We start from the raw sequence: 23,375 nt of genomic DNA on the forward strand, positions 1-23,375 counted from the left end.
TAATTGCAAAGTTTCGTCAAGTGTTGTCGGTGCTTAACAAATTCCTTTGTATTCAACTGTCATCCCGATCATCGGATGTCAAAAGTACACGGTAAACAAAAGAAATCAGCTGATCGCATCTGTCTCATGGATAGCCTTATACAATGTCTACAAAAACTTCAATATGTAAAAGTAATACTAGTTAGTTGATAAGGTTCAGTTTCGTAGACCTGGAACGCCTCAAAACCCCGCTGTATGCATTCTGAAACTTCATTGAAAGTCCCCTCAAACCTACTGAATCTCCAGGAAATCCCTCCTTGTTCCGCATAAAGACACCGAAGTGTACAGAAGCTTTTCGATTATAAAAGTTGTTCGTTTTTGTTTGAGCTGAGTCTGTTCATTTTGTCCAGCCCTCTTCACACCGTATCCCTGCAGGTTATGGGATCGTCAACGAAGAAATGTTCCGAAATTCCGCAGCTGGATGGAATAACTTTCGAGGACTGGCGTTTTCGTGTTCAACTCTACCCAAGAAACCATGAGGCATTATAATCTACCTGGAGGTGAATATAATGCTATTAAGGAGCTGGTACGCTCTATATTGGCCGCAACAGCCCTGTGAGCCAAAAGTGGCGAAATATAGTGCCAATGGTTACTAGGATATCTGGATGCAGCGGAAGTTCCGAAAGTTCTAACGAAGCCAGTCCCGAGTGAAGCAGATGCTGGAAGAGTAAACTTCCTGCAGACAGATGGAATGGCGAAATCTCTCTTTGTTTTTTATTTCTGGCATAGTCCGAGACAAGAAGACGGCTCGCGATATGTGGAAGGCCCTTAATATCTCTTGCAAATCAGGCACTGCTACAAAAACAGCTGACGAGACTTCGGGTGAGTGAGGGAGTTTCAATGTGGCACAATTTCCAGCAGTTCGACGACATCCTACACTCCTACAGCAACTCAAGACCGCTGAGATGAAACTCGAGGAGAATGATACGGTGTCGCAGCTACACCTCTTTGGTACCAGCTTTGGAGAACATCGGCGAAAACGACTTGACGTTGGAGACCGGTGCTCACTGGTACATAGGATCTGGGACCATTTGGGCAGGAGCACCTATGTTGGTCACTTGTTGCTATAACTCAGTCAATTTTGAACCGATTGACTTGATTTTAGAGACACGATCAGATACGCACAGTATCTAGCCATGTGCAAAAATTCAAGTCAATTGGTTTGAAATTGACTGAGCTATACTATACGTTGATGACTTGCCTATTGCCGGAATAAAGTTGGCAACAATTCTGAAGCCGAAGTGTGAGCTGGCCCAGATGTTTTCGATGACCGATTGTCAAGGGCTTAACCACTTCCTTGGAATTAAGATACATACGCTATGAACAAACCAACGGATGCATGATATTAACCGAATTTAGAGATGTGTCAAAAGTTTGGCTTTTCGGAATGCAGCTCCACGAGAAACACAATAGAAAAAGCGCAGCAGTTGGAAGGGTAGATTTCCGGTACAATTGAAGAACCTTATCGATAGTTTCTCGGAAATTTAATGTGCGTTATCGTTTCGGCGAGGCTTGGATGCTAGGAAAGATTTCAAGCCCAGCCCGGCATCAGCACTGGATGGCCCTCAAGCGAATCGTATGCTGCCTAAGAGGAACAATGGACCAATGTCTGACCTTTACCAGAGATGATCAAGCAAAATCATTATTGAAACTCGCAGACGTAGGATGGGCTACCGAAGACCGGAAGTCAGTGAGTAGTTTTGTGTTCCAGGTATTTGGATCGACTATCTGGGAAAAAAGGGAATTTTATTTAACTGGGAAAAACATGGAATACTCAGGGAATATCGTGAATACTCAGGTAAACTTCATAAATATTGGACCATATGAATAAAAAGTAGCAAACTTTACTACTTGTAGTAAATTTTCAACACTGTTAATATAAATAAAAAATAGCTAAAAAAATTTTCCTGAAATTCAGCCACAGTGTCTTTATGGAATCTTTTTAGAAATATCTCGTGAAATAACTCCCAGGATTTCCCATAAGATTCTTTTTATTCGTGAATTTTTTCTTATGCTATTTTTGCACACTCCTTTCGTATTTTTCAGTCTATTTGTTTTAGTATTCCTTTTTGAATTCCTCCCGGAGACCCCAGCATTTTTTCCTCCCGGGAAGGAATCCCAGCATTTTTCCAAGATTCGCACATTTGTTCCCGAAATTCTTCCCAACAAATCTTCCAGGATTCCTGAATTTCGATCGATTTCTCCTGGAGTCTTGCCTGGAGCTCATGGAAAATTTCTTTCATAGGTTTTTCCGGTATTGTTCCCAGTTCCTGTGAGTTTTTGCCAGGATTTTTTCCGAGATCGCCACAAAAGTTTCTCTCAGGATATATCGCAGATGTTGTCGCGGAATTTCTCTTAAAATTTCTCTAAGAATGCTGCTTGAAGCCGCGATTCCTTCCAGTGTCCCTCTTGGGACTTCTCTAGGAGATTTTCCCGGGAATTTATCCAGCGTTGCTACAAGTTATTCCTAGGATTTCTATTAGGACTCCTCCAAAACATCTTCCACAGTTTCTCCTGCAATTTCTTCAAGAAATTTACGATAGTTTTCTTCTAGAATTTATCCTTAGATTTCTACAAAAGTTTGAGCTGGAATATTTCCTAAAGGTTCTCGCGGAATTTCATTTCTCTTGGAAATTTCCTTTCGGTGTTGGTTCTGGGATGCCTCTCAGAGTTTTTCTGGATCTACCCTAGACTTTCCCCTAAACGTTTTTCTCAGAGTGTCTTCTGGGATCTCTGCAGGAGCTTCTGTAGGTATTTCTCATGGAGTTTTTCCCATGATTTCTTTCAGAGCTTTTTCCAGGTTTTTTGTCGCAGTTGATTACCGGATTTCTTGCAGTGATCCACCTGATTCTATTTTTTCTGATTTTCCCGGAATTATTCCCAGAGCTTTTCCCGGAATTTTTACCAGTAATTGATCCGAGATTCTGGATACTCCTTTTGGGATTTCTTTTATAGTTGCTTCTGGAGTTCTTACAAGATTTTTCCAATAACTATTGCAAAAACTTCTGAGAAACTGTTCTTAACTATCCTAAAACTATCCCGAAACCAGTAAAAAAAGTTTATGGAAGAACTTTGGAGAAATTTCTGCAGGATCTCCAGAAGGAATTCAGCGAGGAACTATGTAAGAAACCCGAGGGATACATTCTCTTGCAGAGCCCCCGTGAAAAACTCTTGCTGAAATCTTGGGAAAAAACTGTGGTAAAAATCACAGGAAAACTATCAGAAATCTCAAAAGAACATCGAAAATATCTCGGAAGGAAATATTCATGGAAACGAATACGTGAACATCTCATATATACTTGGGAAAACTGGAGAAAATCAGAAAAAAAAACCTTTCATAATCTCAAAGATGAGCTCGCGGGAAGAATTCTATGAGAAACTGGGAAAGAATTTAATGGAAGAATTACGGTAGAATTCCAATGAGAAAATACGGCTGGAATTCAAAGAAGAATCATGGGTAGAATTTCGAAATCTCAACATTACTACACTACTAGCGCAGATTACTTCGTCAATCCCTCAACATGAGACTTGCCGTTTTTCTTTGTATGCAACCCGTAGTAATTTGTTAACTTCTACGGTAGTATTATCGTAATGGTGACTCTCATCGTCGCATGCTATCCATAAACATCACCCACAAACCGCTCTGATTAATCAACAACAGAACGACAGCGTTCTACTGGTGGCTTTTCGATGTCAACGACGTCAGGAGTAAGGAGCCTCACGATAACATAATTTGGCTGAATTTGTTTTCGTCAAGAAATGACGTTTCTATTTGGGGACTAAACATCCATTGATGGCGCATGCTCCGGAACCATATGATTTTGAAACATCCGTGCTGGAGCGTTCCCTGATGCTGCTGGTGGAATCACTCTCCACTCTAGTTGGCTCTCTCGATTCAACTCTCGGTTCCTTGTGAGTGCGTGTCGACGACTAGCTGCTTCGCTCGCTCTCCGTCATGTGTCGTTTTCAGTTTTCCTTTTGAGTCGTCAGAGGCCTGAAAGCTTTTCCTCCTGCTGTACATAGTAGAGTCTGTCTTCATTTGTTCTTTCTCCAAATGGAATTGAAAGAAAAATCGTTCGATGTCTGCATTGCTTTCGCGATTAGGTCACGTGTGTGTTAACTGTTGTGGACCCCAAATTTGGGGAAACGATCCAACGACCAACCAACGAACTGACCCTGCAACCCCCCTAGCCAGCCCAATGGATACCGTGTACAATTTTCACGAAATGATTGATATCATCGATGTGATCTGCACCCTTCGAACGGAACTCCACCCGATTAATGACAACGGAACGGGCGAAAACGGTGGAAGCTCCGACGATGTGGTCTCGTCAAATCTCGTGGAATGCAAGGTGGTCTACTGAAAAGATGCTTCCCTCAGTTTTTCCCCAAAAAAATCCCCAATCATCCCAATCAAATCTACTGATTTCGACTTTTCTTTCTCTTCCCCCAAAACAGATCGATAACATGGAGGAGAGTGATCTCAAGGCGCTTCTCGAGGAAGCCATCACCTACAAACGTCCGAAGGATCGGGAACACAAAAGTGCAACGTTCAATGTAAGTGCCTATCTCTACCTACTATCTACGTGTAAAACACGGATGATCCAATTGTACTACGGCGGTATGCTTAGAAATTGTGGAAATCCAAAAATCTATAACCCCAGTGCCGCCACCCTCCGGGTTGTAGAACAGAACTCACAGGTTGCGAGCAGTAAATCACAGGGCTAGTAGGGAACTTATTTTTGCGTAATTAGCATTTTTCTGATTCACTGAATTGTTACTATAGACTTAGACCAGTTTTTAATTGACCTAATGGCCCTTTAAGACAATGACAATAAAATGTTTTTATTAGTTGTGTAATACTTGTTCAAAATTAGATACAGGTATTCTTCGATATAACGTACATTTTGCTTCGACATAACGTACAACATTGAAAAATTTCAATTTTTCCGGTAATAACTTCCAGTTTATCTACGAAATCACTCAAATCAATGTTTTGTTGTAGCATTTGCCTTTTTACCCGGAATTAGCGCAAATTGGGAAAAAATAAGGGTACGTTAATTCGAAGCACAAAAAAAACTAAATGACATTTTCGCGAAAACTCATGTTTTCCATTATTAGTTTTGTTAATTTCACCGAAACCATTATTTGGAGTTAATTTCACGTCGAATTCATCAAAACTAGCCAAACAAATATTATTTTTTCTCTGCTTCGATATAACGTACACTTCGATATAATGTACAAAGAGAAAATTTATTGGTACGTTATATCGAAGAGTACCTGTATTGGTTATTTAATGGAGAAGATACACTGAAATAAATTTTGTTGTCGTTTCCACCGAGTCCATGGTAGAATTAAGAACTGTACCAACAATTTTCAACCGAATGCAAAATACTGTTAATTGTACTGAAACATTGTCAATATTACCATGCGTGTATTACTGTTGACTAAAAACATTCTTGGTTCTACTATTTGGGCATTGTAATTTCGACCACGTAGACTTGAATGTTGCGCGTCTTAGATAAACATGGTCAAAAATACAATGTCAAAATAGTAACATCAAGAATGTTTTTAGTCAATGGTACTTCACGCATGGTAATATTGACAATGTTTCAGTACAATTAACAGAATTTTGCATTCGGTTGAAAATTGTTGGTACAGTTCTTAATTTTACCATGGATTCGGTGGAAACAACAACAAAATTTATTTCAGTGTATCGATCAAATTATTGCTAGGTACATACATTAGGGTGGGTCAACGTTGTATGGGAAAATTTAAAATTTAAATTTAAGATTCAATCAGATGAAAGTTTTTAAGATGCCCTTCGTGGTCCCAAATAACTGTACAAACTTTGGCATGATTGGTTTAGCCTACATTTTGCACATGACGACTGAAGTTTTTATGGGGTTTTACATTGGAAATCATACTTTTTCGTATATTTCTTGAAAGTTGCTCAAAATTGTTCTATATCATATAACCGCTAACGTTAAAGTATAGCCCAGGATGTGTTGGAAAACTTTGTCGAAGACCGCAAAGCGAACCGATGTATGTGGAAAAAGATACATTCTTCGAAAGTCAGGCCAAAAATTGTGATTTTATTATTGATGTTATTCCATTACATGCTAAAAGGCTATCAGTAGGTTATAACTTTTATTACAGGACTCGTATCGCTTTGCGGTCTTCGGCAAAGTTTTTCAGGACATTTGAGGCTTTACTTTTATATAATCGGTTAAATACTTTCAGTATAATTTTATTCTTTTATAAGGAAAATGCAAAAAAGTGAGTTTTCTCATATAAAATCCCATACAAATTTCAATCGCCATGCGCAAAGTGTAGGCATGACTGATCGCTCAAATTTTGTACAGTCGTTCAGGACCCGAAATGGAGTCAAAAAAACCTTAATCTGAAAAAAACGACCTCTATGACCCAGGCTAACATACATACATACATACATACATACATACATTTATTTGTTCAACATCACATTTAACCCTTTGGAGCCGGTGGGGTCATATATGACCCCAAAATAGAAACGGCTGTATAAATCCACCCATTCGATAAAACAGAATACTGCCTTCGGCAAAGTTGTTGCAAATTGAGTCCTCTATTAGAAAAAAATTGGGATATTTGTATTAGGGACTTCATTGATAATCTAGACATCCTGAACACCATGAAATTAGAAAAAAAAAACGAAATAATTGACATACCAGTTGTTCTAAAAGCTAAACTTGGATGTGGGTTTCGTTTATATGTATCCATTTAGCCTTCATTAAGAATATCAAAAGGTGTTTTATATTCTGGGATGTTCTAGGTGTTGCAAACTGCCCTGTATAGTAAAGTCCTTCAAATCTACAAGAATAATTTTATGTATTTCCGCCATAACTAATAGCATTGCATAAGATACTGGGATCCGTGAAGCTCTTGACATTTACAATGTCATTTATAGGCGCTATAGGGATATTCCAGCTCAGCCAAACTACCTTGGAGTTCAGGACTTCAGGTCTACAATCGTAACAGTATCCAAACTGAGAAACGCTACATAATCAATCGCAGTTACTGCTGCAATTTGAAAACTAAGAGCTTATTATATACCTTTGGGACATCTAGGGTCGTCCAAACTGTTCTATAATAAAGTTCTTCAAATCTACAAGAATAATTTTATGTGCTTTCACCATATATAATAGTATTGTATAATCTACTGGGGTCCGCGAAGCTCTTGAAATCTCAGATGTCATTCAGAGACACTACAGGGATATTCTAGGGCAGCCAAACTACTTTGGAGTTAAACAAATTAAGGTCTACACTCGTAACAGTATCCATATCTGTTATACTGAGTAACGCTGCATAATCAACCGCAGTTACTGGAGCAATCTGAAGTCTACTTTTTTTTATTATAACCCTTTGGGACATTCACGGTCGTCCAAACTGTTCTATAATGAAGCCCTTCAAATCTACAAGAAATATTTTATATCTTTTCACCATATATGGTAAATTAAATCGCCGACCTCAGCAAACGGATTGCCGAGAATCCAACAGCCGAGAATCCGGTAAATATTTTTACTGAATCTCGGTAAAAGTTTTACCGAGATGTCGTTAAAACTTTGCCGAGATCTCGGTAATCCAACTTTTAACCGAGATCTCGGCAAAGTTCACCGATACTCGGTAATGGTTTACCGAAATCTCGGTAAAACATTTACCGAGAATCAGTAAATATTTTACCGAGATATTAGCTGTTGGATTCTCGGCAAACCGTTTACCGAGATCAATTTCTGAATTCAAGGGTGTAAATAATAGCATAGCATAATCTGCTGAGATCCGTGAAGCTCTTGAAATCTCAAATGTCATTAAGAGACACTATGGGAATGTTCCAGGTCAGCCAAACTATCCATGAGTTCAGAACTTGAGGTCTACACTTGTAACAACAGCTATATCTGACATACTGAGTAACGTTTCATAATCAATAACGGTGACTGGACCAACCTAAAGTCTACTATATATTTTTATGAACCTTTGGGACATTGAGGGTCGTCCAAACTATCCTGAAGTTAAGCTCTTGATAGTAACAGTAGTTAGTCTCACAACGAACTTTAGACTGTAGGGTTCATTCAAATATTACGTAACGCAAAATTTGTCTATTTTAGACTCCCTCCCTCCCCCACGTAACAACTTTTGTATGGTAAATTTTGAAATTTTGTATGAAGCGTAACGCAACGCTGGACCCCCTCCCTCCTCCCTTAGCGTTACGTAATATTTGAATGAATCCTAATCTGTAATGATAGTTTTAAAATATTCCAGATCAACATCACTACTCCGGAGACCATAGCTTCAGATCTACACTTGTGATAATAGCTTTTGCCACTACGTTAAGGTGTTACATAATCCACTGTACTTACCAAAGCAGTTAGAGGAACAATACGCGTTGTTATACATTTTTGGGATATTATGGGCTCCTTACTGTTATGAAGCTTAGTTGATAAAAACAACAACTGTAACTTTCAGAAGACTTGTTGGACATGATAGATTACAAATCATAGCTTTTAATGTAAGCAGTTACCGTTACACTCGTAAAGTTTAGGATCTAAACTCAGGAACAGTTTGGGTGACCTAGGATATCCCGAATGATCTGATACTGTTCATTGAATTTTCAGAAGACTTACTGGACATGATAGATTACAAATCCTAGATTTGCATAATGAAAAAAGTTACCGTTACACCCGTAGACCCGTAAACTCAAGAACAGTTTGGATGACCTTGGGTATCCCGACTGATCTGATACCGTCCATTTACCTTCCAGAAGACATACTGGGCATGAGATTACAAATCGCAGCTCTGTATAATGAAATCAGTTACCGTTACACCCGCAGACTTTAGGATCTAAACTCAAGAACAGTTTGGATGACCTAAAATATCCCGACTGATCTGATATTGTCTATTTACCTTTCAGAATGGTGGACATGATAGATTACAAATCGCGGCTTTGTATAATGAAAGAAGTTACCGTTACAGCCATAGGCTTAAGGATCTAAACTCAAGAATAGTTTGGATGACCTAGGATGTCCAGAAAAAATATTCCGCATAATATTCTACCATTTTTATACTATTGAATACCAAAACTACAGAAAAACGTAGAAAAAAACTCCAGAAGAACGCTTGGAAAAATTCCGGCTTCAAAGGGTTAAGACAAGACATAATCAACAATAGTACGCCACAATACTCGGTTTGTGGCTGCCGCTCTCCATCTTGAGGACCTCGGTCGCGTCCAATGCTCGCCAGGTCACGCTCCACCTGGTCCGCCCATCATGCTCTCTGCGCTTCACGCCTTCTTGTGCCAACCGCACCAGTAGCGAACACCAACTTTGCAGGGTTGTTATCCGGCATTTTTGCAACATGCCCTGCCCACCTCATCCTTCCGGCTTTTGCCACCTTCTGGATGCTGGGTTCGCCGTAAAGTGCAGCGAGTTCATGGTTCATCCTTTTTCGCCACACACCGTTCTCCTGCACACCGCCGAAGATCTCCCTCAGCACGCGTCGCTTGGAAACTCCAAGTGCTTCCTGAAACATGGTCCATGCCTGGTGTCCGTAGAGGACTACCAGTCTTATTTGCGTTTTGAACATGGTGTACCCATGTACCAAAGTAAATCGCTTTTTTAAACCGCAGCTTTTCCTGGAGCCCCTAGTAGACCCAACTTCCACTGATGATGCGCCTCCGAATTTCACGACTCACATTGTTGTCAGTCATTCGTGGGCACTTAAATTTTCAATCGTCGGTCTAAATTCCTCCTCCTGGCCTACCCCAGCGTTTAGAGCTCCTATGATGCTCTTGACGTCGTGGCTTGGGCAGCGGTCGTACTCGCGTTCGAGCTACGAGTAAAATGCGTCCTTGTCATCATCAGTGCTTTCGGAGTGTGGGCTGTGCACGTTTATTATGCTGAAGTTGAAGAATCGGCCCTTGATCCTCAACCTGCACATTCTTTCGTCGATCGGCCATCAACCGATCACGCGCCTCTGCATATGACCCATCACGATGAAAGCTATTCCAAGCTCGCGTGTTTTGCCGCAGCTCTGGTAGATGGTATGATTACCTCTAAACGTTCGCACCATGGATCCTGTCCATGAACACACCTCCTGCAGCACTACGATGCCGAACCCGCGGTCCTTCAGTAGATCGGCGAGTATGCGGGTGCTCCCGACGAAGTTGAGAGATCGGCAGTTCCACGTACCGAGTTTCCAATCGCAAGTCCTTTTTGTTCGCTGGGGTCGTTGCCGTTGGTCTCGGTTCGTATTATTCTGTTGCTGATTTTCCGTTACAATGGGTTTTTACGGCTGGCTCGTAGGGCCTGACACCAACCCCCTACTTTCCGGAGGACCATAGTGCACAGTTGAGCTTAGAGTCCTTCCCTGGCACTCGGACGTAGATCAGCCGCCCCTAACATGGGGATCAGACGCTTTTGTGAGCCGATCCTCCCAGGGATGGCATTCACCATTTGCAAAGAGTTGCATTCACTTGCTACTATCTCAGTTCATAAGCATGCTATCAAAAAACAATGTATGGATGACTTTTACCTTGTAGTTTTATCTGGAAGTTTGCCGAATGTCATAAGGGTCGCACACGCATGCTTAATTCGTGAGTGAGCTATGAAAGCAACTCTCCACGCCGTGAATGTAAATTACATTCACGGCGTGGAGAGTTGCTTTCACAGCTCGCTCACGAGTTAAGCATGCGTGTGTGACCCTTATGATATTCGGCAAACTTTCAGATAAAACTACAAGGTAAAAGTCATCCATACATTGTTTTTTGATAGCATGCTTATGCACTGAGATAGTAGCAAGTGAATGTAACTCTTTGCAAATGGTGAATGCCATCCCTGGATCCTCCTGAAGAACAGACGCTCAGGTTTGCGAAAGCAAACGAATGTTGGCGATGCAAAATTTCACCTCAACATGATTTTGTGCGTGAATTGGATTCAGTCACACTGCATGTGAGGTGATGCGGTCACGTACGTGTTTGAACCACCAGCCCAAAACATAATGTCAACACAGATAGGAAGAAGAAAAAAATAACAAAGTAGAGAAAAAGAAGACCGTCTTTGCGAGTCTCGTCTCAGGTAAAAACAATACATTTTTATAGTAGACTGCATAATTAAATGTAACGTTTTATAGTAAAAGATTCAGGACTTTATTTCGTTTTTGTCTACTGAAAATTGCAGACCGTGCTGACAAAAACGAAGCATAGGTACCTGTACTACGGTTTGTTGCTTATCCGCTACCAGCCCTGGCCAACGGATGCGCTCTGTTTCGGGGGAGACCCATGTTTTGTGGTGTGTTGTGTCTCGATTACATAACACGCAATCCTCCCACCGACCGATACGCGATGATAGTGACAGTTGGTTGGTTGCTGCTGCTACTGCTGTTGCTGGCTATAGAGATGGTTGGGGCCTGGGGATAGGAAGGGGGACTGATTCTTCTTTGTACGTCAGAATGAATGGTTCTCGCTTGCTGGGAGAGTTTAATTCCGATCAGCAAGAAGAAGGATATACTGGAGAGGTTGGATCAGGGGGATAGACGTATGGTGCGCATGTTGCATGTGCTGTCAGATGGGATGACAGCAGTCAGCTAGGGTAGTTAGCACACGGGACGTCTCTGGCTGGATGGAGTGACGTTCTTTCGGGAGCGAATCCTTTTTCTCGTTTCCTGGATTGAGTTGGAATTGAGAGTTGAGAGAAAAGTGATTTCATACATTAACTTGTGTGCTTTCAGTGTATCGATATTATTGAAGCTGTTATTTTTGTGACAGAGAAAGATAAATGTAATCAAATGACGAATTACAGTCGAATACACAATGTTTTTGATTTTATTTTGACTTTCAGTTGAAAGCCAGAAAATAGAAGCCTTTTTGTAGGATTAGAAGAATGATATCAGTCAGACCTTGACGTGGAGATATTAGTTTCTCCGCAAATAACTTGGATTTCCACATTTTCAACCGTCATTCCAATGCCAGTTTTCTTTACCTTATCTTCCTTCTTCATTCGTCACTTTGCCCCGCAGGAACTTCTCAGCAAAACGGAGAAGGAAGACCAGGAACAGAACTTTCCCTTCACAAGCCGTGCGGTGCAAACGAAACGTGCCTCGGGTCGGCCCACCCAGGGCGGCTCTCTACAGGATCTTCCGGAAGCCAGCCTGCAGGAGTACTACTACTCGGAGTTTCCCTTCACGGCCGACTACGGCAATCGTATTGGCACGTTCTCGCAAAACTGGCGGCGGCATCAGGGTGGTAGTTCCGGTGCTGCCAGTGTCGGCCCCGGCGGAGGTGACCGAGCGACCAATCCGCGCCAGAAGCGAACTACCAGCTCGGTTTCGTCCCGGCAACGGGAGGGCGGCAGTCTGCCCAGCAACGTCAACGTGGAATGTTCGTTCTTCAACGACGTCGGACATCACCACACCACCGGAACGATAACCAAGTTCAAGAAGCGGGAAGGAGGTTCCAAGAGCGACTACGGCACCATGGTACTGACGGCACCGTTGATTACCAGCGCCGGAGCGGCAGAACTGATTAGTGCCGTGGCCGAAGTGGCCGGCAGTACCGGACTGAAGAATACCGAATCTCAGCTAATCGATGGCTGCGGAACGGGAGTCGGCTCGGGACACACCGTCATCGATATGGGAGAGCTGGAATCTGATGAAACTCAGTCTCTGCTGGCACATGACGCCCTGCAACAGGTTTGTACCTCATATTTTGTACCTAAACACATACTATGTATATCTTAAAGTCTAAATGAATTATTCATCACAATGTATTCTTTTCGTTCCATCCCCCTGTAGACCTTGTACGATTCGGGTCTGGACGATTATGACGGAAGTGGCGGTGATCTGTACGGAAGCAGTACAACCACAAGTGGTGGCAGCAGCACGACTGGCGTCGGCGGCGGCGGCGGCGCCGGAAGCGGTTGTAGTGCCATGAAGAAGATCCCACGCTATCCGGCAGCAAGCTACACTAGTCACGTTAATCTGGAGATCGGAGAACCCTCGTCGACGGTGCGGCCCTCGTCGGTGCACCATGTCGACAAGACGGTTTCCCTGCCGCTGCTGGAGAGCAACAAGAGCGTGGATATTACGTCGATCCAACTCGGAACGACCTACCCGGCCGTCAAGTGTTTTGTATCCAGCGACAACAGCAAGAGCGATCAAACCCGCGTGATGATGAGTTCCAGCAACACCAAATACATCGCCACGCAAAGCATTGGTCAGATGATTTCGCAGGTAAGGGTGTGTGTTTCTAGATATTTTAAAAGTTACAGTTTTAGAAAATGTTATGCCCAGCTTTGCGCAATTGTCTTTCTGGTGATGATCTGTGATTTATAGAAGTTTCTTCCAGTACACCAACTACCTACTAATAAGCCATGAATATGTTAAATACGCAACTGGGCAAAACAAAAGCTTCTTCGTTTCATTTGTTGAAAGTTCGATTCTAACACAGCAATTCGTTTTCTTCCACAGCAAAAATGTCTTGACGAGAATGGTAACTCGGTTCAGCAGTTCGGCAGCAGTCTGGGCTCATCATCGTCAGCAGCAGGTTCCGCGGTGGGCGTCGGAGCCAGTGGCTTGGTCGGAAGCGGTGGAAATAGTAGTTCCTCGGTGGGTGGTAGTGGTGGTGGTGGTGCTGGGAACGCTGGAAGTAAGAAGCGGAAGCCCAAATCGGATCGCAACACGGTGTTGGTGATACCGGAGAAGATAGCCGGGTACCGCGGGAAGGATTACGACATTGAGTCGTTGGTTTGTTACATCGAGAACAAGGACAAGCAAAAGGATGGGGGCAAGGCCGGGGGGAGTGGAGCGAGTGGATCTAATCCGAAGAATGGGACGGTGATGAAGGTCAGTGGTAGTGCGAGTGTGGAAAACGGAATTCCCGAGGAAAAGGTGCCGAAGAAGAAAAATGAAAAGAAGAAAGAGAAAGGTAAGTTGAAGAAGAGTAATTCTTTGGAAGAACTGAGTAGTTGTAGCAGGAAGAAGCAACAGGCGGAAGAGGAGCAGAATACTCACAAGAACCATGTTGTGGATCAGCAATCGGGACCGGCACAGAAATCGCAGGATGCGGAATCCGCTGTAACGCTGAGGGGTGGCAAAGGTAATAAAAAGGCTCAAAACTCTAATGTTGGCAGCAGTATAGCGTCCTCGGTGTCGTCGGCATCTTCGACGGCGTCGTCGCATTCGTCCAAGGAACCGTCACTGACCAGTGGAGGAAAACGAGGTGAGCGAAGGTCGTGGGGAACGGAAGAGCTTAGCTATCTGGAGGATAGTCACAATCAGATTGCGCAGATTGTTGAGAAAGCGGAAGAGAAGCCTGCCAAGAAGGATAGCAGGAAAGAGGCCAAAGAAAGCGCAGAAGCGGTGACACCTACATTCAACGCTGGTAAAAAGCGTGACTCGTTACGGATGTCCGTCGAATCATTGTCTGCAATTAGTGGAGCCGGAGTGGGTTCCGAAACGGCCGAGTTTCATGTAGTCACCAAAAAGAAGAAAATGAAGAAAAAAGCCCACAGTTTATTTGCGGAAGACACAACGTCTTCCTCGGCAACTGGCGGTTATTCGAATGTGGCATCAAATGCCAATAATAGACGCCATCTAACTGTTAGCCAAAGTTACAATCTAGGAAGCTCAACAACGGTTCGGACCTCGAATATTAGTGGAAAGTATCAAGCCAGCAATAGTTTCACAAACGATCGAGATGTTTATATGAACTCTAACGACGTCTCACGAAGGAAATCAACGTCGTCGGTTCCGCCATCGGAAAAGTCGGATTCAAGCGACGCAGATTCTGTTCAGTCGCTTCCTATAGAACCATCCCGGAAGCAGCAACAGCAGCAGCACCAGTCTCATCAAAGTGGTGCCAGTCGGCATCCGTCAGTTGGAGTCCCTCAATCGTACGCAGACATTGCCCGAATTCCAAACGCTGACCGGATAAACAACAACATCATTGGAGCGACGACATCCAACAGCAGCACGTCCCCGTTGGATAGCTCCAGTGTGGAAAAGTGGCCACCGGTCCAAGCGACCACCAATGAAGATTTAGCTCAAGCACTTAAATCGCCCTCCGCGTTCCCTGAACTAGTCCCAGAATCGTCGTCGCTACAGCCTCAACAGCAGCAGACGGTACAATCGCCGAATCAGCCGCAACAGCAGCAGCAGCAATATCAACAACAGCATCAGTATGTGAATAGTAGTGTTAGTAGTGTTAACAATCTAGGTAACAGTAATAAAGCGACGTACTCGCAGAGTCTGTTGATAGCCACTACCAAAGCGACGGCGGTGGAAGAAGACGATTCCGCCAGCAGGTTACATCAGCAACAGCGATTGGCCGCGGCGTCCAGTGGAAAACTAGTTAGTAGCGTTAATAACAGTGAACATAGTGTAAATATTAGTAGTATCAACAATAGCAGCAGCAGTAGCAGTTCTAAACTAGCGTTACACAAATCGAAAAGCGTTGACACGAACGATATCTACTACTCCAACGAGGAGCACTACCCGGCACTGGAGAAGACTGTCAAGCCGGCTGTCAAAATGGCGGCGGCTCCCACTGTTACCGCGAATAGTAACAGCTTACTAAATGAGCCGAAAACAACTTCTTCCATCACGGGGGGTAAGGTGAGCCCAGTAGGCGCCAACGCCGGCCAGTCACAACCCACTACGACAAATGCGCCGGCGACGATGGTAACTACGACGGTTATCTCTGGTAACCCTATCGCCAGTAACGTTTCGACCGCCGGTGCCAAAAAATCGAAAAAGAAAGACTCAGTTACCAATAGCGTCACAACTGATCCTTCTACGATACCTGCCAACGACGTGGAATCGATCAACAATGCGCGGAATGTGGCATCATCGCTGGACCTCGTCAACAACAATCCTCTGCTGATTGAGAACATCGACATGGACTTCCCTCAAAATGGCATGCTGAACCGAAGTCCCAACGGTGGTGGTCAGCAGCCTTCTCTACAGAGCACTCCCAAAAACAGTTCGGCTTCCTCTATCCCATCCGGTGCGGCTTTGTCCAAGCGAAGCAAAAAAGACAAAGCAACCATGATCAGCCAAAACTCCATCGCGAACGCTGCGCCTACTGTAACTGCCAACTCGAATCATCGCCCAGCCGTCATTATAATGAACGACCACCACAACGAATCCGGTACGAGTCATGAGTTCACCTTCGGTTTCGACATCGACCAGGAGCTCCTTTTCGGAGACTTCCAGGAGGATGAGGTGACTTCCATGCTCGACCAACACCACCAGTACCATCACCAGCAGAAAACTTCCCCGCAGCATCACAACAGTACTGAAAATGTTCCTTCGCCGACGAGCGCCATCAGCAACACCTCGACCGATCTCGGCTACAGCTCAATGCAGCAATCGTCATCGTCCACTACCACCGCTTCGACCGGCTCGCCAACCTCTTCCAATAACTCGTCATTGTCGTCGTCACATACAACACAACCAAACAAACCGCCGCAACAATACCACCACCATCATCATCACCAACAATACCACAATCAAGCGCCGACGCAGCCACCACAGATGGAACCGGCGTACGATTCGGTGCTGCACTCCTCTGCTGATCCTGGTGAGTACCTCCCTTTGTTCTTCCCTAATTGAACAATGGAAGCACGATTCTTCTTATGCCTTATCGCAATTCTTTTTCTTCCAGACACCTACCGGGACGGCATCGAGCATAAATTCCACCAACCGCCGCCACCGATGGTTCCGGCGATGTACACCCAGCCACCGCCGCAACTCCCGCCGCCTCACGTTCTGGCCGCTCAACAGCAGCAACAGCAATCCGCTCGTCAGCCTCGCACGGCCGGCCCCAATCACTACAATCTGCCGCCGCCTCCGGTGGTGATTCCGAGCCACATCCAGCAGCAGCCTCCGCCAGCGCTTCCAATCGTCGCGGCCAAACAGGACACCGCCACGAACACCCCGGCCATCATGAGTGTTCCACCGCCTCCGCTGCCACCCGTTGTCGTCCCGGCGGCACCCATAGCCGTCATCCTGCCAGCTGGACCGCCTCCAGTGGCCACCTCCAGTAGCAGTAGCAATACGAACCCTGCCGCCGTGACCGCTGCTGGCGTCATCAGCAGTAGCAGCAACAACAGCAGCAGTAGCAATATCCATACTAGTCTCAACAACCAAACCATGGCCAATAGTAGCGGCAGCAGCAGTAGCATCAACAGCTGTTCGTCGGTGTCGCTTCAACAGGAACCGAAGCCTCAGCGACAGCCGGCGGCGGTTCAGCCGCAACAGCAGCAGATGCAAAACAGTGCGCAGCCTCCGATTCGGGAGAAAATCAAGGAGATCAACCTGCGGTTTATTGCGCCCGATCAGCTGCAGACAAGCCACAATCACGACAAGATTGTGAACTTCGTCGGAATGGGTAAGTACAAGAATCTTCTGAGGTTTTCAGACTAGGTTTTTGTCTTCTTTCATTCAAAAAAGACCTGAGAAATGCTGTGGGAACTCCTGTATATTGTCGGATTTGTTTTTGTTGCTGCCTTGGTCTCCCGTGCTTGCCTTTTCTACGTCATTTACTGCCGTTCTACGTCCAATTGTCCCATGTTATATGAGAATCCCATATAACATGGGACAGTTATGCGTAGAACGGCAGTTTAGGTGCTCATCGAAATGCTACTTCCACCTTTCTTAATCTCACATCCGTCCAAGAAGCCGCTGCGGCATGTGTTGAGCTTCTGGTAGAACTTTCATGTTTATTGGGAACGACACAGCAGTTTATTTTCCTCGTCCTCCGCTTCTTCCAAAAAAGGTGGATCTGCTGTTTCCGCTTCTAATTTGTAACATTCCACGTTCTGCCGGGTTCCTTGCTGCAGGATTATCGCCCGTTGCTGCGTTCTTGTCCTCCAAAATCGATTGCCCTTCTCCTCGTCGAACCATTCGTCTTGACGACTGCTTTCCACGTAACCGATGGTGCTCTCTGGATGGAGATTCTGCGCGTATGCTGAGGCGACATCCGATTGTTTGGGTCGCTCTAGGTTGTACCGTGGCGGTCGCCGGTACCGTACATTGTTGTTGACGGAGAGTTTCGGGAGCAGTTTGACCATCACCAGATAGTGGTCGGAGTCGATGTTGGCGCCACGATTGGTCCGGACGTCGATAATGTCGGAGAAGTGCCGTCCATCAATCAGAACGTGGTCGATTTGCGATTCCGTTTGCTGTGGTGATCTCTAGATGTAACGGTAAGGGAGGCTGTGTTGGAGAAAAGTGCTAAAAATGGCTATGTTTTTGGAGGCGACGAAATCAATAAGTCGTAGGCCGTTTTCGTTCGTCAGCTGGTGAACGCTGAACATTCCAAGCGTCGCTCTGAATAATTCCTCCTGGCCTACCTGCACATTCAGTTCTCCTATGATTATCTTGACGATGTGGTTTGGGCAGCGGTCGTACTCGCGTTTGAGTTGCGCGTAGAATGCATCCTTGTCGTCATCATCAGTGCTTCCGGAGTGTAGGTTGTGCACGTTGATTATGATCCCCAACCTCCACAATGTTTCATCGGTAGTTCTGGTAGATCCATGTTCCGAGTTTTCAATCGCAAGTCCTTTTTATACGCTAGCGTCGTTGTCGTTGGTCTCGGTTTGTATTGATCTGTTGCTGATTCTCCGTTGCAATGCTTTTTACGGCTGGGTCGCAGGGCAGAACACCGCAGCCCCCTACTTTCCAGAGGACCAAAGTGCACAGTTGAACTCGCACGTCGATCAGCCGCTTCAGACGCTGTTGTAAGACCCTCCTTTTGGAGAACAGACGTTAAGGTTTGCAGAAGGTCCTCTCTTTCGAAAAACATCTCCATTTCGAAAGTTCACGTCGCGTAATGCTGATTGGACAGCTTCGCGGTCGAGAACTCCATTTTGCTGTTGGCCGAAAAAAAAATTGCTCAGTCAGCCATAGCACGATTTCGCCTTATCTACAGTCTTTTTTCATGCCTTCTGAGTTTCTAGTCTACTGACAGCTCCGCCTTCTTGTTTTGTTCTGGCTGTTGATTCTTTTGATAGCTTTCTGGTATTTTCGTTTAGACCTTTTTTTGCTTTCTGATAATCCTTCTGTTTACTGCATGGTCTTTCAATCTTGCACTTCCTTCTTCCGTCCGTTATATATTGCTATCACACAGTCTTTGGTATAGATTTGTGTCAAGTTGTAGTGAGGTAGCTCAATCCCGTTCCCGGTAGAGACAGCAGACTACTTTCTAAAGTATTCTACTTGGTCTGGCTTGTTTTTTCTACCTTCTGCCTTCTGGGGATCCTGATGTCTGTTTGTTTTTCTACTTTGCTTTTTTTTCTGACAATTCTACCCTGCAGTCCTTCTGCCTTCTGGAACTTCTTTTTTATCTGTCTGCATTGTTTCTACCTACGGGTGAGCAATATCCACATCCAGATCAGTGTGAAATCCAAACCGCATTTTTCCGCTATGGTGAATACACTGGAAGCTTCGGGAATCCAGTTCTACACACATGGAACTAGTGATGAAATTCCGGTGAGAATTGTTCTCTCCGGGCTGCCGGTGTTTCCGGCGGAAGAAGTGACGCAAGAGCTCGCGTCTGTGCAAGTACATCCGACCAGTGTTCGTCAGCTGTCCACCTCGAAACACGGTGATTACGCGCTGTATTTGCTGCAGTTTCCGAATGGTGCCGTCAAACTGCAGGACCTTCAACAAATAAAGTCGATGTTCAACGTCATTGTTTGGTGGAGGCACTATTCCAAGAAGAAGTCCGACGTCGTACAGTGCTTTCGATGCCAACAGTTCGGTCACGGAATGAGAAATTGCCACCTGGAGGCAAAGTGTGTGAAATGCGGTGAACGACACCAGACATCGGAGTGCATTCTACCAGCAAGAGGCGACACTGCTGTCAACGAGGACCGTTCGCAAATACGCTGTGCAAACTGCAGCTAAAATCATACTGCGAACTACAAGGGATGCCCTACTCGCCTAAAGCATCTGCAGGATTTGAAGACCAAGAGGAGAACGAGACCGAACCCGAGGAACAACTCAGTGAAGGTTTCAACAGTGCCTGTTACAGTACTTGCCCCCAGCCGGCCGGGTGATGACTTGAGCCATCTGCTGGGCTGCATCACGAAACCGAATCTTTCGTATTCTCAAGTCGTCCAGGGAAACCCTCAGCCCGGGTCGCCAAACAACTTGTTCACCGTTGAGGAGTTCATGTGCCTTGCTAGCGAACTCTTCGCCAGACTTTCGAATTGCCAATCGAAGGCAATGCAATTCCTCGCCCTTAGCGAGCTTATCATCAAGTATGTCTAAAATGGCCAGTCTTAGTTCACTCAAGGTGGTGAATTGGAACTGCCGTTCCATCCGAAACAAGGCTGAAGAATTTTTCTATTTCCTCGAGAACCACGAAATTGACATCGCTGTAATCACGGAAACCTGGCTGCAGCTCAACAACTCAATGTACCACGAAAACTATACTATTGTGAGAGCGGATCGAGACTCGCCGGATGCCACCCGTGGAAGAGGAGTGGCGATCATGGTGAAAAACGGAATATCCTACTCGAAGCTGGATACATCGACGCGGGCAATCGAAACTGTCGGCATTACTGTGGTGGCAGATCCAACACCAGTCAACATCATCGCTGTCTACTATCCCGGTTCGAATCATAGGGCAACGCTCTGTCAGTTCAGGCGCGATATTCGCCGATTGTGCAGCATCGACGAACCGTTCTTTCTGGTGGGTGACATGAACGCGCGGCACAAGATGTGGTACTGTACCAGATCCAACAAAGCAGGACGAATCCTGCACCATGAGCATGTATGTATGAGTCCACGGATTTCTATATCCACGCTCCGGAGACTCCCACCCGCATCCCTACTAGGCGAGGGAGGCCTTCTACCCTGGACCTGGTAATCTCCAACAACCTGGTGCAGATGTCGAGGCCGATAACACATGCCGAACTTTCGTCAGACCATCTTCCAGTAACCTTCATAATCGACGCTGAGTTTCCAGTAGCCCCGGCGGGAAAGACCATTCGCTGCTTCGACAAAGCGAACTGGAACACATTCGCTCGAAAAGTCGATCTCACGGCAGATTGGATCAACGATCTGGACCAGCCAGAGAAAATCGACAATGCAATCGGCATAATCACCACGATCGTCAAGGCGGCTGAGGAGGTTGCTGTCCCTACGCGTAGGATCCTTCCCAAAAAGAAGGAAATCCCCGCCAAACTGAAGCTGCTAATTCGTTTGAGAAATGTTCGGCGCAGGCAGTATATTCGTAGACGGGACCCGCTGATTGGTGCGGTTGTACACCACCTGAACAACGTTATCAGCACTAAAAGCGCAGAGCATCGATACAGGAACTTTGGTTCGATGGTGAAGAATCTGGACAATGGCAGCAACAAATTTTGGAAGCTAACGCGCAGCCTCCGAAACACGGTCAAGTATAGCCCCCCGCTGAACGTCAACGGTAATCTCGTAGTGAGTTCATCACAGAAAGCCGAAGCATTCGCATTTGCTGCGGCTCATAACAACGAAGAGCCAGGCGATCCGGAAACTTCGGCGGCGGTGGACACTGCGATCGGCCACATTCGTGCTGCAAGCCCTCCCATTCCTATTACTGCCCTGGTAAAACCGAAAGAGGTCAAATCAATCATCCGCACGCTGAAAAATCGCAAATCTCCCGGACAGGATGGAATCCGGAACACCTGCCTCAAGCACCTACCAAGAAAAGGGTTGGCCGTTTTGACCAAAATATTCAACGCATGCCTGGCCCTAGCTTACTTTCTGACCGGATGGAAACACGCCAACGTGATTGCTATCCCGAAGGCGAACAAGTATATCACCAATCCAGGTAATTACCGACCGATAAGTCTCCTAAGCAGCCTAAGTAAAGTTCTGGAAAGGGTAATCCTCGCACGTTTAAACCGTCACCTGGAGACGGAAGAAGTCGTTCCAGCGGACTCGACCTGGTCAAGATTGGACAATCGTTCCTTTCAAATCGGACTTTTACGGTTGCCGTGAATGGTGAAAACTCCAGCGTCGAAAACATCTCCTTTAGCGTGCCCCAAGGATCAGTCCTGAGTTCGATTCTCTACAACGTCCTCACTTCTGACGTACTGATGATAGACGGAGTATTGTACGCATTCTTTGCGGATGACACGGCTTTCCTGGTGTCGGACAAAGATCCGCAAATCGTCGTTACTCACCTCCAAGCGGCGATGAACAACCTCGGGGAATTCCAGCGGAAGTGGCGAATCAAACTGAATGCAGGGAAAACTCAGTCGATTTTCTTCACGAGGAGGCGTGCCGCTCGACACCTTCCCCGCAGGTCGATCACGGTCAATGGTCAGCCAACTATATGGGACGATGAAGTCAAGTATCTTGGAGTGCTGTTTGACAAGAAGCTGAAGTTTGACAAACACGTGAACTACGTCGCCGGAAAGGTTTATCGGTCTACCAAAGCGCTGTACACCCTGCTGAATCGACGGTCGAAGCTGCACGTTAAAAACAAGCTACTGGTGGTCAAGTGCATCATCCGGCCAATGTTCACCTATGCATCGGCAGTTTGGGGCAACTGCGCCAAATCTCACCGCTAAAGGCTGCAAGTAAAACAGAACAAGCTGCTTAAGATGGTTCACAACCTGAACCCCAGGTACCCGACCGACGATCTCCACAAGCTGGCTGGTGTCGACACCATCGAAACAAGCGTCAAACAGGCCACCAGATCCTTCTGGACTTCCTGTGAGATGTCAGCAAATCCGCTCATCGGAGCACTCATCCCTCAACATCTGTGATATTAGCTTTAAGACATTCTGAATTCTAGGGTTTTTTTTTACTCTTCCCTAAAAAAGCTTTACATAGCTAATACTTTTATGTTGTATGTATTGATGTCTCCTATGATGAATTTGAATTGTTCTCAGTTGAAAGTTAAACCAAATCTCTGAAATGTAAACGTAAATATTAGATGCAGTACCATTGAATTCTGGAAAAATAAATTAAATTGAAATTTATCGGCCTGTCTCGTCTTCTGCTTTAAGTTAAATTTTGGTACGCAGTAAACCTTTTAAGATTCGTAGACATGCTTTGTGGTCTAGTGGCTACCGCTTCTGATTCTGAAGGTCCTGGTTTCAATCATTGGCTCGTCCCTTTCCTCCTACTTTGTATCTTTCTATTTACTTTCTCGTGCTCCTACGTATACATCTCATGTATATTCGTATGTTGATAGTGATCACCAGAACCAGCAACGGATTGAAATAAAGCCGTTTCCCTTCCTTCCAACTTCCATAGCACAGTGTCAATCTATCATATATCGCCTGCAAGTTATGCAACCAAGTGAACACAGT

At 45.2% G+C, this 23,375-nt stretch overlaps 1 protein-coding gene across 8 annotated transcripts in view; it reads left to right on the forward strand.

The window, feature by feature from the left end:
* The window catches only part of LOC109418351 (serine-rich adhesin for platelets), a 78,051-nt gene that overhangs the window by 51,850 nt on the left and 2,826 nt on the right, over positions 1–23,375 (forward strand). For 7 of the 8 annotated variants that reach the window (XM_029865489.2, XM_029865433.2, XM_062855515.1 and 4 more), the window contains 5 exons: positions 4,498–4,596; positions 12,085–12,756; positions 12,859–13,296; positions 13,534–16,645; positions 16,730–17,455. In XM_029865489.2, coding sequence (XP_029721349.2) covers positions 4,507–4,596; positions 12,085–12,756; positions 12,859–13,296; positions 13,534–16,645; positions 16,730–17,455 — 5,038 coding nt within the window. In that variant the 5' untranslated portion in view covers positions 4,498–4,506. Of the gene's footprint in view, positions 1–4,010; positions 4,392–4,497; positions 4,597–12,084; positions 12,757–12,858; positions 13,297–13,533; positions 16,646–16,729; positions 17,456–23,375 lie in introns of those variants that run through there. The other variant, XM_029865476.2, reaches the window with a different exon arrangement.

Source organism: Aedes albopictus, chromosome 3, assembly GCF_035046485.1.
Source record: "Aedes albopictus strain Foshan chromosome 3, AalbF5, whole genome shotgun sequence".
NCBI classification, from domain to species: Eukaryota; Metazoa; Arthropoda; class Insecta; order Diptera; family Culicidae; genus Aedes; species Aedes albopictus.